At 45.1% G+C, this 19,972-nt stretch overlaps 1 protein-coding gene across 2 annotated transcripts in view; it reads left to right on the top strand.

Moving 5' to 3' along the window:
- The first annotated feature begins 618 nt into the window (after positions 1-618).
- PFKFB4 (6-phosphofructo-2-kinase/fructose-2,6-biphosphatase 4) overlaps positions 619-19,972 on the top strand; it is a 632,962-nt gene continuing 613,608 nt past the window's right edge. For both annotated transcript variants that reach the window (XM_069643565.1, XM_069643564.1), the window contains exon 1: positions 619-929. Coding sequence is in view for 1 of the 2 variants with exons in the window: in XM_069643564.1 (XP_069499665.1) it covers positions 878-929 (52 nt within the window). In the remaining variant the exon portion in view is untranslated. The remainder of the gene's footprint in view (positions 930-19,972) is intronic.

Here is a 19,972-nt window from a genome sequence, read left to right as displayed (position 1 = left end):
GGAACAATGCGAGTCGTGCATTGCATAGCAACACTGCAAGCTAATATAGAACTACAACTTCAAAATGTGGTTTTGTTGGGTAAAAACAATCGACTGCTGTGCACGGCCGGTAAGATAGCTCATCGAGTTAAACTCTCGCTGTCGAGAGCTGCTTGCCGCCTGCAGGGATCGCAGGCTCCAAGGTGGTTCACGGGGCCATTTTAGGCTTACATATTGCAGAGATGGTGTCTGGCTTAGAACATAGTGCAGCAATTTGTGTACAGTGTTAGGAAACAGCACACAGTGACAAGCGCCATTTGAAAACTGTTATTTGAGTCAATTTAACGGCAAGCTAAGTTCCATTTAGAGAAGAGTTTGGGATTTGAACAGCAGTGCAAGCGGTGTCCGTTCTGACCTCTTCATTCGATAAGACAGGCTGTGTGAGGACGAGAGGCGTCAGCTGTCTGTACACGATCCCACCCTTCCTTACCTGCCACTAGTTCATCTCTACCCGCTGACAACACATGGTCCGTGGGCAGATGCTGTTTTGTGTGTTGCCTATTGTGGAACTCTGATGCTACACCCCCTGCCTGCCCCTCCTCCAGTAAGAGGAAGGCCGCCTCCCGGCCCACGCCCCTTTCTTGACTTGTCGAGGCCAGGGTTAGAGAAAGAGAAAGCAAGCATACTACTTATTTTGGGTGCTGTATAGAGGCTGGCAGAGGAGACTGGACTCTGCTGCATGGCACCGCGGGTCCGACACAGGAGCCAAAGTCAGGGCGTTGAAGGATGGTATCTGCCCTGAGCGGTCCCAGCCATGCCAGTGGGCGATTACTCTGAAACCTATCGCAGCAGCTGTCCCTGAGTGCCCTCGCCATCCTCGCACAGGACCCCCTGGAAGATGAAGGACTCCGGTAGCAGCCCCTCCAGGCACCAGACTTTGACTAAGACAGGTAGGACACACTGCGCCGTGGTTCTTCTGTGGGGCGTGGGCGGGGTGTTGTAGGGCGTGTAACCAGAAGGGACGAGGCAGAGCGAGGTAAACAAACAGGCTCCGGTCACGTACTCACTGGAGGAGAGCTCAGTGCAGCTTGACTGCGTTTCTTCCGGCTTCTCGCCCTATTTAGGGGCGACAAAGAGGGTCAGAGAATCCTTGACCCGGGCCGTGCATTCCTTTGTACACTGTGACTCAATGACAGGGGGTGAGCAACGCCAGGGCTGCCTCGGTGTGGACGTGCGGCTCGGCAGCAGCCTGCATGCCTGCCCCATCCGCCTGACGGAGTGAGAGAAGGGCAGGCACGCACGCTGTCACCACAACACAGCAACCATGTGTTGCCTTCCTTCACGGTCCCTGCCACCCTGTCTCTGGCACACATATTCTCCGTGATTGCGCCGCACACTGGAAGAAGGAAGGGGTGAAATGCCAAATAATGTCAAATACTAACTTCTCTCATGATGAGCTCGCGGGCTGCTTTCTACGATAACAAAAGTGTACAGTCTTATTATTTAAAATAAAAATACTTTTCTTTTAATTGCAATTTGTTTTCGTTGATTTTGCTTTTAAAAAACGGTGTATTTATAAGCACATCTGCACCCCCAACGCCTTCAATGGCTAGTGTCGCTTGAAAAGGAGCAAGAACAATAAGTAACAGGGGAGAACGGTTGAACTTTAACCCCTCTGCTGGCCAAGATCAGGCTCTAAACTCTGCCATATGTTTGTTTTTGGAAAGAAGGATGTAGGCACAATGTTGTATTGCATTTCCAAAAGCCTATTCGCTGTTCTTGAACGTTTCCCATAATGTCACACCTTTGAAAGAGATTTTATATTTGAATTTAGAAACATGTCAACGGACTCTGGTTGTCAAAATATGTGCCCCACTGTTCCGATAGGAAGGCACTGAATGGTGTCCCTCTCATAAGCGCAAAGATTGGCTAGATTTAGTTAGAATTTCCTGCTGTTATGAACTTTTAGATTTAGTCAACTTATGAAAGTGACTTCGCTCTGTTTTCTTGGTGTTCGTGTCTCTTCCATCCATGTATGTGATCCATGTTCCCGCTTCAGGTGCCGGGGTCGACGTAATGTCCGAGTCGGCCAGAAAGATGAGGTCAGGCAACTGAGTGCTTGCAGAAGGGCCACTGTGTTCCAAAAATGGAGTCCAGTAGGTGTGGCGACACCAGGAAAAACAATTAGATGTATTGTGTGACGAACTAGATTCTGCCCTGTAGAAGCACAAGGATGAGTAGAGGCTAAGATGCCCACGCAAACCCCACAGGGCTACACACCCAACACCAACACAACCACAAACGTAAAACTGGCACAGTTGCGAGTTATTCTTGGTTCGCCTTTTGTGGTAATGTGGGCAGAGGGAGAGGGGTGTGACTGTGATTCAGAAGTAACCCAAACAGCAAAGCATAACAGTCCAAAATAAAGGGAATGTCCAATTAAGGTTCTATAAACATACATATAATTTAAAAAAACCACACCATCTAAAGAATAACTAAATAGAAAACACTACACAAAACGTACCCCTGAGGACATAAAAGAAAAAAAGCAAAGATAGCACAATTCAACACTCTGGGTAATAAAACGGCGGTGTAAAACTAGCAAGACCCCCCCTGTTCTTGAAAAAGGATATGTCTTTGGATGGAAAAGGTGCATAAGTGGCCTAACCAGGCCCAGAATGGACCAAGTGGGCAGTTATTGCCCGATAGTACTTTATTTCGGGTTCCTTTGCGAGGCGACTGCTTTGAGCCCAGCTTCAAGCAGTGATGTTAGTGGCTCGAGCCTAGTTCGGGTACATTGGATCGTGTGTGCCTAAGGGCTAAGCGGCTGTCAAGGAGGTTCAAATGGGGTAGCTCTGTGCGGTTTGAAGGTGGCTTTTCAGTGAAGCAGGTTGTAGCGCTCATTAGGATCTGTTTGAAGTGGTGCCTGGCCGGGTTGTAACCGCAGAGAAGTGTCGATGACTGATGCTCCAGCAGATTGAGTTGGCAGACAGCAATTGCCAAAACGGTGACCCTGTTGCTCCAATATGCGGTTCAGTGAAGCAGGAGGGTGAATAAGGTAGGGTTGTTGTGGTTTGAGTCGGCAAGTGACTCTCCAGCAGTTGGAGTCGGGTCCCAACGTCGAGCAGTTGTTTCAACCCTAGCAGATGACTGGCTCAGCGAGGGGGAAAAATGCAGTGTTGAGTGTGCTCAAGATGCAGGCACTTGTTTGAAGGTTCAGAGGAGTGCTGTAAAGCAGCACTGGTGGGATCCCTCAGCATCGCACGCGGCTTGTTTGACTGGCTTTGAGGCTGGTCTGGTCTTAGATATGTTTTGAATCTCAAAGGATTACTCACAGTATGTTGCAGCGAGACAAGGATGCTTAGGGGTGAGTCCCGCCAGGTGTTCAGAGGCCTGATAGTGAACAGGTGTCTGCACCCTGTGGGCAACACCCTCAGAAAACTCTCACAGGGAACAATACCCGAATCAGGAACTGGTGTGGGGATAAGAAATGTGTAGTCCAATTAGTGGTTTCTTGATGTTTCTCTAATTGTACAAGGTCCAGATGTTGGGAATTCTGCAATATGGCAAGTAGAATGATCTCCCAAATTCACAACAGGAGAAAGATGAAAGCTGTCACAAACGTCAGAAAAAAGAAACAGAGAAAGAAGGGAGTGCCTTGGTAAGAAAGAAATAGGCAAAGTAAGGAATGGAATTACAGCAGAGTTTGGAGGTGCACAGAATAAACGAGGCACGTGCAGTGGAGCATTGCAAAAATAACACTAGAGCACAAGGAACAAGGAAAATAGAAACAAAGTTCTCCTCAGAGCAGGGGAATAAAGGAAAGAGACGGATTAAGAATCAAGGAAAGGAAGGAAAGAAAGAAAACAGGAGAAGAGGCGGACAAATGGCCAGCTCAGAAGAGGTGAAGGAGCGCTGAGGTAGCAAAGGCCGGGAAATACAACAGAAACAAGGTGAGGCAAGAAATGACGATGGAAGTAGATCAATAGATCAAAGGGAACGACGAAGGACACAGAGAGGATTTAACAGTAGAGCCCGTATAGGATGGCAAGCTTTTCCTAAGTGAAAGGAGCATTAGCAAGTAGCGACACGTTGAACGGACCTGGGTGCCGGCATAAGTAGAATGATGCCAGAAGAGGTTGCTCAGGCGCCATTTTAGAAAATATCTAGACTGCTCCTTTGTAAGTGCTAATGGCATGTAAGAGATGCCATCTTGCTGTGAGTCTTGAATGTACCGATGACCTTTCTTCCATTTCTACCTTAAGGATCGAGGTGTTTGTTTTCTAACATATGGTCCTCCAGATGAAGTGAGACCAACTTGAGGGGCTCGAGGATAGGATGATTCTGCTCAGGGTCTGTGTTTAAGGGGCAAAGCTCCCCTCTGACGTGGACTGCCCATTCTTCACTTCAGTGGTTGAGAGCTTTAGAAAGTAAAAGTCTCCAAAAAGAGGTTCAATTAATCAGTCTCTGGTTTTTGTTCCAGAGTAAATCAAAGAAATGGTGGCAGACCACTATTTATAAAGCTAACAAGTGATTGGACTAAAGCTAACCCGCTTTAGGGGTCCAGTCCCTGATCTTGAAATCACACCCAAAGTTCTTGGTGCTAAAGGATGTGGAGTGAACATGAAGGGGAGAGAGGGAGAGGGAGGAAGAGAGAAACAAGATGGTGGAATCTGCCCCCAACTTTACACTAACCTCACCCCTTCTCTTCTCAATAGGATTAAGGGTCCCTTTGGTATGCAGCACCTTGGTGTGTAATTGATTTCAATCCGGCATACACCCAAGTCAATGCTTAGCATGTAGTGCACAACTGAAATCCTTAAAGCTCTTTATTCTGAACGATATACCACTCATATCACACCCTTCTCCTGGAACCACCCCACCCCCGGTCACATTGGGAATCAGGCTGGTTTGCAAAGGTAAAGATTTATTTATGTATTTAAAATGTAATCACAATATGTCTTAAGAGGTACACAACAATCACCAATGGGGTGAGGTAACACTGAATAATCTCTTTAATACACAAGGAGTAAGTAGTGAGCAAAACAATTCAGCACAGAAATACTTTTGTGTTAGTTCAGATCAGATAGCACTGTAGTTAGAGGTTCCCCCTGCACACCCCAACCCTCAATAGGTAATGTAAAGAGATAGGAGGAGAGAGCAGGTATTCAGGAATTGCAGAAATTAAATAGAATATCAATCCCACTTTCCCCCTTTCAAACACAAGAGAAAACGGAATTGACTGTCAAGCTGTCAAAATGGCTTTTACAGTTATCTGTAAAAACACCAAATATGGTAAGAATTGCTCAAATTGTTATCAATTCTTATGGGAGCCGGTTTGGGTAGTTGCACACAAACACAAGCAATGATTTAATCCCAGGAAAACATTTGAAATCTTAAAATTCATGTCGGAAGCAATTAAAAGCTGTTTTACACGTGTAAAAGTTTCCCAAAACTAAAATTTGCGGCAAACTTTTCACTGCGCGATAATCGCGATAACGGGAGAACTGTATTGATTTGGAATTTTAGATGCGATTTAAAGCTGTGGATGTAGCTACAAGCAGAAGTTAAAATTCTGTTGCTAGCACGAAAATTGAGGGAATTATGGACGTTTTAGTAGAGGTTGTTTTTTCGAGAATGGCGCAAGAATGGAAAACAGGACTGCACTTTAAAAATGACAAAAGGATTTCTTACACTAGGAATGACTATAAACAAAACGAATACCACACAGGAACACAGCCACTTGATCAGAATGACTGCCTACGGAGAAAACTTGCCTCCTTCAGATGAGAAAGATCAGCGCAAAGATAGTTTTAACAGTACTAGTTGTGGAGGAAAGATAGGATGGTTTGGATAGAGAGTTCAGACAATTCAAAATACTCCTAACCATACAGGTTCTGAATACAAGATAGAATGGGTTTAAGATAGGGATTGACTATGCAAAGTACTTATGCCAGTGACACAATTCTTTCTATAGATGCTCACTGGATATGTTTTTAAATGGAACCGTCAGGATTCTGGTCAAGGAATTGGATCTGGGTTAGGACAGATGGCTGGGCACATCGGACTAGGCAGGATCGGCAAGGCGCTCTGATCGCCGCACAGCACAGGACTGGATTGGGTCTGCAAGGCCCTCTGGTCACAGCATGGCACAGGACTGGATTGGATCTGCCCTTCTTGGTTAGGATGGTATTATTTTCAGCAAGCAAGCAGTACAGCGTATCCCGGCTGTATTTTGATGCTTCCCCTTTGGTTGGTGGGGTTCTGGTTCCGGAATTTGAGGCCTAGCTGAAAATGGTTCAGCTATGCAATGGGGTTTCCTTTGCCAAGTTTCTGGAGTCTGGAGGAAGGAAGATGTACAGTTCAGCAGCAGGGTGCTTCGCCAGCATCAGGATAGTGGGTGAATCTGTCTGTCTCTATCTGCTCTCTGCTGTCTCTATTTATGCCCCAAAAATGACATCACAACGGGGGTGTATGGGTCGGCTTAGCTAAGCCTGCCCCTTTGAAAGGTGATTGGGTCAGAGTCTACTCCCTGCCTTGATAGGAGGAGAGAAACAGAGTGTCATCTTTATGGTGTAATTTTATGAGGCTGAGAATCCACCCCTAGCCCTTAGAACACAAAATCTTCTTTTGGCACAATACATATTTCCACATGTGCAACCTCTATAACGATCACATATACAGATAACATATTTTCCACAGCAGCTACTCCTCAAAACCATATAGCCGTGGGATCTTGTCTCCGCTTTTCACAGAATTTTGCCCTTTTCATCAGGAACACGATGTCCAAATTTTAAGCAAATTTCTACAAGTCTGCGTGTTTAACATGGGCATAAGTGTATAAAGTTTCATACTTCTAGTTGAAATACATTTTGCGTAAAATCACATTTCTTGCCGTTTCTTTCCAGAACATGTCACACGATTTTGCCACCTCTTGAAACGTGCAGCCAAAACTTAGATTCACAAATCTGTTACTTTTATATTTTTCACAATTTTAACTGGCAAGTTATAACTCTTTTAAAAAAGTGTTCTTTGTTAATGTTCAGCCACAGATGGTTGTTTGGGTCCGCCTCTTTTTGTATCCCTGCAGTTCAGGAGCAGTCTCCTCCCTGTTTGCTCTTGGCAGAGGCCATTTACGACTATCTTCACACCTCGCATTTCCTTAGTTGCAGCTGGTCATTGTTCCTCACGCCTCTGTAGACCAGGTTCTTTCCTACTCCATAATTAACGCTTCTGTGTGATTTCCTGCTGGGGGGAAATACCTTCCTTCTGTGAGAAAACCTGTTATTCCAGTTTGGTGGCTTCAGCCAGGCATAATTTTAATTGTTAACTCTGTTGAATTTTTCCTTAGCTTAAAGCAGACTTGTATCAAATCACAGCTAAATTCTCATTCAAGATTTTAAACCATGGAATCAAAACAATTACAGTATGATGTACTCTCAGTAACAGGCCTTTTTAGATTGCAACCATTTGATTTCAGTTTATACGTGTTTAAAGTTTAATAAGGCAGGCTCCTGACAGCTGTCTATTCAGGCGGCCCAGGGTACTGCACCCAGAGATTTTTGACAGATCCACAGACAGGCCACTTTTGCTGTGGAAATCCCTTTATGCTTTCAGCTTTTCAGGACTTTGTAAGTTCACAATGATTTCTTAAACTAAGTGAATTGTAGCACCCATCAAGTATATTGGATATTTGAGGGTGATCTGTACTGTTATTCAGAAGTTTCAGCAACAAAGAAAAAGGGATTTAAAGCAAGATTTTGGGTTTCATTTAGCAACACAATGCTTTTTCTTTCTGTACTCCATTTTTACTTGTTGTGGAGCCCAGTGACATATTTCAGGAGTGAGATCTCTGTTCCACCACTGACAACATGCGTGACAAATTGGGCAGCCATTTTTTTGTGCGTTGCAAAGCGTGATTTTCAGAGGTTTTGGCACACACAAGGGTTTTGCGGCCATTTTGCTGTTTTCTGGCACCATCATACACAGTGATGCAGCATGGCAGAGCAAAAGTGGGTCAATACATCCCACAAAGGTGAGGCTACTCCCTTTGAATGGGTCCACTCCTTTGATGCCTGGGCACAGAAAAGCTTCCTGTTGAGCAGCTGTCTCCGGTGGAGGGGTTTACCTACCCTCACCCTTTCTCTTGGCAGGACTAGCCTTTCTAGCCAGAATACACATCACCATCCATAGTTGAGCTGGCTCACAGGAGCTGACACGTGTGATATCAAATTGGATGTGGGTGCAATGATTATGAGCAGTGCCATGCAACAATCCTCAACTTGGGCATAGTCTATATTTAGAGTTTACCCTTGCACCTGCATGGGCTACTGATAATCATCATAGTTTTGGTACACCAGGTGCATATGCTAAACGCATCCCTCTGAACCTGCTCTGTGCCACTGGTAGAGCAGGAGCTGCAGGTGATGATACTGTTGCAGCAGGGTTTAGATACACACTATGCTTTTAGTTTGGGAATGGAAGGGATGTGCAGTTGGCTCTAATTGTTATATGCAGGGGAGTTGCTAGGTCTGGAAAAGACCCGGGGCTATGCTTATGTCAGAACTGTTGGGACTGGGGGCTATCTAGTCTTTTGGCTGTAGCTCCTGAGATTCTATCCGGGGCTACAACCAAAAGATCAGGGGCTATAGCCCCCTTGCCCCCCCCCCTAGCAACGCCCCTGGTTATATGTTCTTCTGTGTGCTGGAAGGGGATGGGAGGGTGCAGGGGGTAGGGCGTAATGCAGGCAGGACAAGTGTTCTGTTGTGAAAGATGGTTTATTCTTTAAGTTGCTCTTCTCTATGTTATAAAATGCTAATAAAATTTTATTTCCCCCCCCCCCAAAAAAGCCAATGCCTGCCCCCTGGGCCCACAGAGCATGGCATACACACATAATCACATTGATTGTGTGCATGTGTGAGGAGCTGGGGGCCCAGGGCACGGGCATGGTATTTTTTTACTGGGCATCTATGTCCAGTAAAAAATACCATGGCTGCCCCCTGAGCCCCCAGCACCTTGCATACACACAATCACATTCATCATGTGAGGCAGTGAGGCAGACATGTCATTTTTTACAGGTTATGCCCAGTAAAGAATGCCAGCCCAGTCTGCTGGGATTCCTAGCGCCTAGCATGCAATGTCATGCCTGACCCCTAAACCCTCCAGCGCCTTGCATACCCACATAATTGAGTCTGTGCATGTTTGGCACTGAAGTGCCCAGGGGGGCTGAGTACCTATGATAGATGCCCAGTAAAAAATGCCATGCCTGGGCTCCCTGCACCTCGCACACTCACAGTTGATTGTGTGCTTGTGAGGCGCTTGGGGCCCCCAGAGGGTGGGCATGGCACATTTTACTGGGCATCTATACCCAGTAAGAAATGCTATGGCTGTACCCTGGAACCCATTGCATGACACACATCTGCCCATGGACCCCCCTTGCCTCACACTCACTCTTAATTACATTTATAATGAATGTGATCATGTAAGAGTTTGAGGTTCTGGTGCACAGGGGGGCAGGCATGGCATATTTTGCTGGGCATGGATGATGAGACAAGTATTATAAGTGTTATTATGAAGCTAGACTGGCATTTTTATGCAACCAGTCTAGCAATTTCTTATTGGGTTGTGACATTTAGTATGGGGCATCTTCAGCAAAGCAAGCATGATTATGAAGCAACACTGTTTTTTTTTTCTTACTGTGGCATGACAGTTTGTATTGGGCCTCTTTGACAAAGTTAGCATGATAAGTGGTATTCTTACTGTGGCATGCCATTTGGTATTGGCCATCTTTAATAAAGCAATCATGATCAGTGGTATTCTTACTATGGTGTGCCGTTTTGTATCTGGCTTCTTTGATAAAGCAAGCATGATGAGTGTTATTATGTAGCTAGACTGGCTATTTGGTGCAGCCAGTTTGGACACGTTTTCCTACTGAGCCATGCATTTGTGATGTTAAAGTCAACGGGAGTATGTTCCTATGTGGCGATACTGCCATATATTGGCAGAACAAACATGGACATGTTTTCTTATAGTATCATAACTGACATTGTGTGCAAAGCAAACGGGTGTATGCTCTTATATGGGAAAACGAGGGAATAATGGTGAAGTTGGCATGGAAATGTATGGGCACAGCACTGTTAAAATGTTTTATACAGGCACATATTGTGGGCAAAGGCATCGTAAAAAAATGTGTTGGAGAAATGCTACTGCGCACTGTTGGTGAATTGCATCTATTGGATTTTTTTCATGAGTTACCCTTCAAAACCAATTGCAAACTGGTTTTTTACCCATTTTTTTTTTAAAGTCTACTCTAAAATGCACCATTTTAAACCATGAGTTAAAACAATTGTGGGTGGGAACCCCTCTGCACCACGCTTCATTGGTTCAGGCATCTCGCTATTCTCAGTCGCTATGGAATATCTGGGACACATTTTTATGCTTCTCCACTTCAAACATTCACCAGCCGCTACTGTGGTCCACACACACACACACACACACACACCGTTAAAACTCTCAAAGAGTGATTTGTTTCAGTTCAACAAGGATTTCTAACAACCAAACAAGTTAATTTGAAATAAATCGCTCTTTTACATATAAGCGTTGTGTCAGTTGGTCAGGGGTCGCAGAGGCAGTGACACGTGAACCAAGGGCATTGCCCCAGCTGATAACCCTGGCTACTGATAATTTACTTCCCTGTTAAAATGGCCTAAGTGTTGTGAGTACCACAATGCACATGACTGCAAATGGCAGTCCGCTGTACCGGACTCGGCAAAGAGCACCTGTGCTCCTCCTGATATATGTTGTTTCCCTTGAACAGGGGGCGTTTGCTACTATCCCGCAAAAGGCGAATGGATGAGAAGGTCTAGTTTCTCAGTGCCATAAAATCTCATAGAAAGACACCTGTGAGGGGTGGGGCTGCATTACTCGGATACCTTGCTTGTGCTGATGACTCTGTGGCTTTAACAACCTTGCAAATATTGTAAAAGTTAATTATAGGTCTGAGGACGATGGTGACATGCTGGCACCCTTTACTCTCCTGAAGTTAGGTGGTGATTTAGAACAGCCAGTCCTTGTGTTGTCAAAATACCAGAGGTGTGACATCCTGTGATTGATCGTTCAGTGTGAGGATGCACTGCGCCCTGGCCTCCCCTGTGGCTACATCAGGATCGGTGCATGACAATTTAAGATCTCGCCTTTCCAAGTGTACCATCCCCACCGCTTGACCCAATCAGGAGAGACCTCTTACCCTGCCACCTTCCAGAGAATTCATCGTCTTTTCTGATGCAGAAGAAACCGATATTCATTGAAAGTACAGTCCCCTTCTACAGGTATCTGTAAAGCTTGTTCTAGTCTCTGCAGAATGGCAGACACATATTAGGCCTTGCTTATGCAACAAGGTTCTTCATACTGACAGTCTCTTCACAGATCTCCACCCATCAGAACTTAGTGCAGTTCTCAGTGACTATTATTAGCTTTCTTTTTTTATTTTTTTATTAGTGTACAAAGTTTATTTCAAAAGTTTCACTATTTTCAAACAAATGAGGTGACTTAGTAACGGGAGGAGGGGTAAGAAAATGCAAGGAAAAATAAACAATAAACAGTAGTCTTCATGATTCCAGCATGAGTAAGTAAAATGACAAAATAAATATAGATCAAATATAAAATATTGGAGTCCCTTTCATTAGCTTTCTGCCCGTTTTGTGTGACCCAAATCACTGTGATGTCCAAGAGCATGACAAAGCTGCCATCCCAAGATCAACAACAATGTGAAATCAAATCACTGTAGCCCTCACTAATCACAATTGTTCTCCTAATCGCCAAACAACTGATTTGCCTCTCCATTGCATGTCACGTCACAAACCGACCGGCTTCGCACATGTCAGCCTCCTACTTCAACACTAAGGCTGATGGAGCCATGCCGGCACCAAGGACCTCTTCTGCTCTATCAAAGACCCACTGCCCATGTCAGCACTTAACCCAAGTCTCATGGCACCATCTTTCAATGGATCCTGACCCCCCCTTACTGCTACCTCCCTCCCAAGAAAACACAAATCCAACACCACTAGCCTCATAAAATAGCACTGACGCTCAGGTTACTGGTACTACTAGCCAGCACTCGTCAACACCTCAGCTTCTGCACCTATCTTCCCCTCTGCCCCACTGTCACTCTTAACACCTCCTCCTTTTTTTTGCCAAGACGCATTCTACAAGTCCTCCAAAATGGCAGAGGTGCGCTATACAATTCTCCTTTACATATTAAGAAGCCGCTATCTTGCTCCACCCTCTCTCTATCTTGTTCTCCTTTTTTGATATCCCATCCACCACTTTTATTTTTTATCACTCTCGCCAGATCTCCTTCCTCCTCTACTCTTCTCTCCCTCACCCCACTCTTCAGATTCTTTAGTTGTTCTCCTCCTTGTCCTCATCCTTCTTTGCTCTTCTTCACTCTCCAGTCCACCCTCGTTTTCCCCTATCCTGTGCCTCACACTCCACTAGTCTCTTTTCATTTTTGCCACCAAACTCCTAGCGTGCGTTCGTTCATTCTTTATTTTGGTAATTCTACCATAAAAGCCAACACATAAAAACATCAAAAGCACAACATTAAACATGGTATAAAATCAAAGGAAATCACAGGACTCTGAAGCTTAAACAGTCATGTAGGTGTTGCCGATTAGTTCAACCAATCTGCTTATAAACAATGCAATTTTACAAAAGTGCCAATGTGCATAAAATGCATTCCATGTTACAGGACCCAAAGAAGGATCCATGTGGTGGTCAAATTCCTGCAAATATGCACGAAAGTTAAGCAATCATTACATTAACATCACCCAATTAGTTTGATCGCTCTGGTTATGGCAGACAATTATCAACAATTAAAATCTGCTAAAGTGCCGATGTGCATAAAGTACATTCTATATAACAGGAATCAATAAAAAAAATCCATGTGGTGGTCTGGTTGTGCAGTTCGAAATGGTGATAATTTTAATGAAAACTCCTCTCCTCTCACCACAAGGGATTTATTCGTGGGCACTATACTGCCCTTAGAGTCCACCTAGTACCTGGGAGCTGTTTCACAAGTTTGGATCTTCGTCGCCATGCCCTAAGAAAATAGCACGTTGATCTCTAGCTGCTAGACCCAATGTTAAGGCCTCAGCTGTGGTAATAACTGAGCGCAAGATGAAAAGAGATTTTAAGGATCTTTTTCTCAGGTCGCCATAGTTAGGACAAAATAGTAGGAAATGTACAATTTCTTCACTTGTATCCGGGCAGAAAGGGCAAATCGGACTGACATCTGGGTTCCACCTAGACCTCCAGGCAGCCAGAGGAAGTATGCTCAGGCGAGCTTTGGAGAAGAGGGATCACGTCCGCTTCGTGTGCATAACCTTCATTCTGCTTTAAGGACCAATATCTATGAAACTGAGAGAAAGTCAACAATGTCCTTCCAATTTCGGCTTCCCTTGTAACCACAATAGAATTGCCATTGATAGTGTTCATTTTAGACCAATGGTCAGAGAGCCCAAGCACTAAGAGTTCATTGTTTAAAACTGATAGCCATGGCAAAGTCATTGCTCCTTCCTGGGTCATTACATGCCCTACTGCCCCACGATAGTTAAGTAGGTTCTCATTGATCCACAGCCTTGTCCCATAGAACACTGGTTTTGCTCTACATGCGTTTTCAATAGGTTGTAGATTTAACTCGAGGGCAACCTGAAAACCTGGCGCAGGATTCGGTAGGCCCAAGAGGTTTTTCAAAAATGTATTTCTATTACAGGCAGATTGGAGCTGTTAGACCAACTCCACAGCTGGGCACCATAGAGGGCTGTCTGACCCTCCTGGGCCTTGTACGCCGCCAGGGCTCCACGCACAGCCCAGAACCATGTTCTTTGGCAGATTTGACTATAGAGCCACTGTACCTGACTAGGGTCAGTCCTGCCTTTTACCGACTGCTCCCTCCAGGTACAGTCCTGGTTTACACTTAAGCCCAAAGAATTGGGTATCGGGCAATAATGTCCCTAAATATATATGGTCGGCGTACATAATATCGCCGGGAAAAGTTTGTGGCAACTATATATGAGAGAGAATGGGGTTGCGTGGGCATCCCCCATATCCCCTTGAAGAAAAAAAAAGGTGTTGTGTGGGCATCCCCCGCATGTTCCATCTAATAATGTCTCCACAAAAAAACTGATATTTTTCGGTGAATATTTTGCATGACGACATTTTTGCAGGGACATTATCACATGAACCGAGAATCCTATGTGTGGACCTCCTCAATTTGAGATTCCCACCAGGCCAAGATTAATTCTAAAGTCGTCCATAGTCTCGCTCTCGGAACAGTGTGAAACTCCTAACTCCTCCATCCTCTTTGTGATTGTTGACCCTTTAATGCTCGGTCTGACCCAGTAGTTTGGCTCAAGAATGCAAAACTGCAGAAGCTGTGTGAGACCTGTAAGTGGACCAATCAAACAGCAGACAGATGAACAAACTACATTTTCCTTGTAGGCATTCACTTGTTTCAGGAGCTGCACTATTGCCCCGCTAACTGAGGTTATAAAACGGTGGTCTGCGGCCATGGCTACCTCACTCCATGGTGTTTCTGTTGATACCTGCCATGAGGTAGCATTTCTGCCTGAGGGTCTCTGCTTTGCTGGTGTAACCACAAGCATCCTAAACGTTGTGCTGGGCTGGCTCATGCTGTCTCTTGCTCAATAGTAGGTGTCCTTCTGGACTATGGTATCTAGAGAGTAGGTCATGTGTCTCGTGGAGCACCATAATACCAGGTTGGGAGCGAGCATCCTGTTCTGTTTCTAACCTTCCCGTATCTATCTACATGGCACAACGGTTGGACAAAGGGAATGGTTGCTGTGTGTCCTGGGGGCCATAACACAGGATGCTAGGTATGAGATGCAGGCCCTGGAGGTTCCCCATCTATACTTCCTTCGGGACCAGCATCACTGCATGGGTGCTGCTCACCAGCCCAAAGGAACTTTCAGGCGCCATTCCCTAGTCTCCTGCCAGAGATTTAGTCACACCATGCACATCTTCCTGGTTTGATGGTAATGTTCTGATATCTCTTTCATGTATGCGCTGCTTCTGTGTCATAACCCTAGTACACGTATACTTGAACGCATTCAGTTTGAGCAGTTTCTCTTCTTCCAGTTTTTGGGGACTGAGATGCATCACTGAAGCAAATTATGTGCATCAGCAAAAGAGTCATTGTACAATGTCAAAAATCAATCGAACCAATGGGTAATTGAGAAAGTCTGTCATTGTTAATTTCTGAAACCTCAAAAATAGGGATCTGTTACCTGTATCTCTACAGAATAATTGCACTACGAATCCCATAATCACTCACCAATGACTATGCTGGCTAGGTCTGATGGGAGTTTTAGTACAAAACATCTGGAGAGCCAATTAAAGATTGTGATCCCCTTGCTCCCAGAGATTCTCTCTATTCATGATCACATGACATATGTCCTCACTATGACCAAGATCTACCCATACTTTAGAATTAATGTTTCATTACATCAACCACAAGAATGCTTAAGTGCTCCATCAGCAGCTTTTTACTCCTGAAAACCCCAGGATTTCAATAGGCTTTGCAGGGGTTGGCAAGCAGTAATTCCCTTTCAGTGATTTGTCCATAGAAATATCAGTTTCTGGGCCCATTTGATAGTACATATAAACAGAATGAAGAAAAATAATGATCTGCCTTCAGAGTTTCATACGACTGCAGCTTCTGTCATGAACGAAAGGGAAGTTTTAGGAACACAAATGTTGTACCGCATGATTTTTCTGATTTCTTTTTTTCAAATACACCATTTTAACTCTACATTTGCAAGAGGAAATGTTGGTAGCTAACTTTGCACTTATTCTCTATCACAAAATCTAGTTGTGCATTGCAAATTCCATTTTTAACATGGCAGCACTATTTCCCCCTCAAATAAAAGCTATCTTTTGTTGTTTCATAAAAGAAATAAGAGCAGAATCGTTCCACTGGAAATGAAAAAAATGCACTCTAGGAACACGTAGTCAGAGTGGGGTGAATGATCTGGGGTTCAGAAGGCATGGTGGGAGGCATCCAGATGCGGTTGGTGTCACGGCGGTAAACTACAAAACACTTGACATGCAAAGAGTGAAGTTCAGCAGTTTTATGTTTTAATGCACAGGAAGATTTGGATGGGGTGTGTAAGACAATGCAAACGGAATATACCATTGTCTGAAGGTGCCGGGGTAGAGCAGCAAAACGATGCAGGGGTGTGATCTAAGAGGATCTAGTGTCCCAGTCCAAGCCTAGCTCCCTAGCCCACAACTAAATACGTTTCTGGGGATGTAGCCTTCTTCTGCCTATCCCATGTCACTCGCAGCATGCTCTGTTAAGTTCGCCTTGGGTGATCCTTGGTCAGTGAGACCCTCCAGCTACGGTTCGCCTTCCTAGACTTCTAGGTTGTAGACCAAGAGTACACCTATCGGCAGCTATTTATGAATCCCCCTACATTTGGTGGAAACCCAAAATGATTACCAGCAGAAATGTTTACCCCCTGCTTGGGTACTTTTCTGAAGCAAGTTATTCGGCGGCGGCTCGGACCACACACACACACACAAGCTTACACCAATCATGACCCTGGCTTCCCTCGAGCACAACTAGCTGAATCGCAGCCCTTCATATATGAAATGTCACAGGATTGATGAATCACTGCACCTGGTATATACTGTAAAACAGTCAAGCACACGCAGTGGTTGTGATAGAATCACTGCCATCAAAACCGGGCAGATTGGGATACACTCCAGTGAATTTTCAGAGCAGGATATGTGCCCTGTCCATGTCCTGCACCAGTAGGCCAGGTGGGTGTCCCCTGTACAATACTCCAGAAGGGCAATCAAGAACCAGCCCCAGAATCAATCGGGAAGGAAGGGGGGGGATGGGAAAGTATTGCGCATCTATGAAGTATAGGATGGGCCGCCCATCGTAAAGGTAACAACTGAAAAGGTTCTGAAAGCGCTCGATAGCTGGGTAGACTCACCACATTATCCACCGAGAAGAACCTGGAAGTTCAACCCGGGATCCTCTTGTTTCAAATAGTTGGAGCATAGACTGTCGGTAACCGTTTTATCGTAGGCGCATGAATCAACCGAAGAAGACAATTTGCACACATCAGATTACAGCAAGGACTATGACAAAATTCAATTGTGCTGTTAACGTAACTCTCTGCCTACTCACACCAGACTACTGGTGGGGTGCATGTCCAGACCACCGCCCCTCCTAGACGATTTAGATTGTGAAAAATATAATAGAATATGGAAATGAGCACGGGTCAGTGCAAGGGGAAGGGTGTGTGTCATGGGTAGGGACGATTGGCTGGAGTAGGAAATCATGAAGGGGAAAGTTAGGTAGCAAAGTTTGGTAGTATTTGTGTAATTGCATTATGTAGGACATAGTGTGTATAGATATATACGAGTAGGCCTGAATCCTCGTAGGCCATGTTCTCACCGAAAACACAGAACAACAAGGCATTATTCCTCGCCCCATCATTGCATCCCGGTTCCCACGCATGGTACAGAACACACATATGCCCCCACATCAGTTAGGTCTCTGAACTAATTAGGTAGGAATGTGTGCAACCGACAAAGTGTGAAGGGCTGCAGCCTAGTACCAAGGTTGTATTCCTGAGAGTGAAGGCAGAGGATGCTAAAACATGAACCAAGATTTAAGGCATTAGAGCCCCCCAGAATGATGGTCACTCTATTTGAACTACCAGATGTGCAGGGAAATGGGCTCTAAATCCTTTGTGAATGGATTGATTATTGGACACTAGGCTCAATCTCGGGTAGGGGAACTGATAACAACAGAGAATGACATGATCTATGGTTTGTGCCAATAAGAGCTAAGAATAATGCCCATACAGTGAGGAGGGCATGATGGGACGCCAATGTGTCTGGGATGAGAAAAGGGCTGCTTGTCCGCAAGGACCAGGCTGACCTCGAAGAGTCCCACTGAGTTCACATTGATAACCAGGTGCATGTCACATGGTTAGGATAAAAGGCAGGAGGGTGCCAGCAGATGTTAACCAATTTCATTCCAGCATTCCATGATGGACGAGGACGACACCCACGAGGGGTGAAGATTAGCAAGAAGACACCAGAGCCAATTGGAGAATGGGCTATATGTAATCATTGGCATGTATGTAGGCGGTAGCCAATGAGGGTGGGGGATTAACACTGTGTCATGCGTGACGGTGTGTGTGTTTGTAACCTGAATCTTGTACAGAGGACATCAGAGAGCTCTGTGGCAGCAGATTTATGATGCCATGTCGCCTTTTTTCTTTTGTATACAAAATAAAACACTCTCCTTTCTCAAGTCGTTTTCCCTAGCGGGTTGTATTTTTTTGGTCTGATCGCTATGCGTTGCCCAACACTATGCCTCAACACCTCTGACATCAGAATGCAGGGCAGACCTGTGACACATTTGGGCACGCTGGACACATAGCGAGTCAATAGCACTCGCGCCATCTTCTGATGCCTCTCAGCACACACCCATATGCCTGTCCATGTGCGTTGCTCTCTACTGTAGCCTGGCCAGCCCTGCTAAGCCTTATTTGGGCAATTTCACACACGCATTCCATTTTTGCTCTATTACCTCCAACACTCTGAACTTCGGTCCTCGGCGGTTGTTCCCACTAACAGAGCATTGAGACTATAATAATGGTGAAAGGCGCTATATGAATGACGAGTACAATACACTACAATGATCTCCTGGCCTTGGTGTGCCTTTTTAGGTTTTCTACCACTGGTGGATTGTAAACAGGTATTCACTTCATGCTTCCTTGGCCATGATCTGGCCATATGCCATATGAAGCTCCTGCTGTCCTGCTTCAATGACTTAGCCAAACCTCTCTGCAAATTACTTTTGTTGCTCTTACTGTTTCTCTTTCCACTTGCACTAGCACCCTTAACTCTGATACTGTCCACCTCCTTGTGACAAAATTACTACTACTCTGCAGTAGTACAGGGACGAGTAGTGGTTAAACCACCTACTCAAGCCCACACTATTTCTAAATCGGCAGCAATCGTAAAGGTGAAACAGGCACAGCCCAAAAGGTTTATGTCCTTCTACCTTGTGTGGTAGCGCAGGATACACTCTCAAGGGGACTGTGAAGTGATAGTAACAGAAACTCAAACAGGAATAGTACAAGGACTCCAAAATAAAACAAGGTTCAATCAAGGTCTATATAAAGAGAGACATTTAATTAAATAATAAAAAGGCAAATAGCTAAAAACACAAGCACAAACCCACCCATGTACAGAAAAACAGAAAATGCAAGCTGCTGTAGAATCGAACTCTGGGCAGGGGTGCCCAGGGTCTTCATTGACATGTTGGGTTCAATAAAATGTTTTTTTGAGAAAAAGGCAGAGAATGGGGGCTTTAAGGTGATTATCATCTCTAAAGTTGACCACTGGGAAGGGCCTCTTCACAGTACCTTATTTGCTTGTCTTGGGCTCTCGGGTGCTTGACAGCATCGAGCTGGACTTCTATCTGCTTCCCTACAATCAATTCAGTGTCAAGACCGATTGATTTATGTTGTTTTATTGATGATTTGGCATCAGGACAAAGCTCTGCATGGTTTGTGTCCGCTGTCAAGTCAGGTCGAAATGAGTTTCTGTTTGATCGATGCAAAGGTCGGAATGCAGTGAGTCGGATGCTTCCACAGCGGTGAGTCAGTGCTTCAGTCGAGGTGGAAGTGATCTTCACTGTTGCAGGCAGCTTAGAGAGGGCTCAAAGATGCAGGTAAGCAGTTCGAAGTTCGTGCAGTGCCAAATAAAGCACTGTGGGTTCTGTGGCAGCTAGAAGGGTGTCGAACAGTTGTTCTGCGGCAGCTAGAAGGGTGTCGAACAGTTGATGTAGCTTGAGGCAGTGAAGCAGAATTGTAGCTGCTCTTGGACTTTCAGGTTGCAACGAGCGCCAATCCAAGTGCTCTAGGATAAGGTGAGTCCTTCT

The sequence above is a fragment of the Ambystoma mexicanum genome, chromosome 2p (genome assembly GCF_040938575.1).
Source record: "Ambystoma mexicanum isolate Mex_15411 chromosome 2p, UKY_AmexF1_1, whole genome shotgun sequence".
Classification (NCBI taxonomy): Eukaryota; Metazoa; Chordata; class Amphibia; order Caudata; family Ambystomatidae; genus Ambystoma; species Ambystoma mexicanum.
The sequence above is the reverse complement of the archived record's forward strand: the minus strand, read 5'-3'. Positions and strand labels throughout refer to the sequence as shown.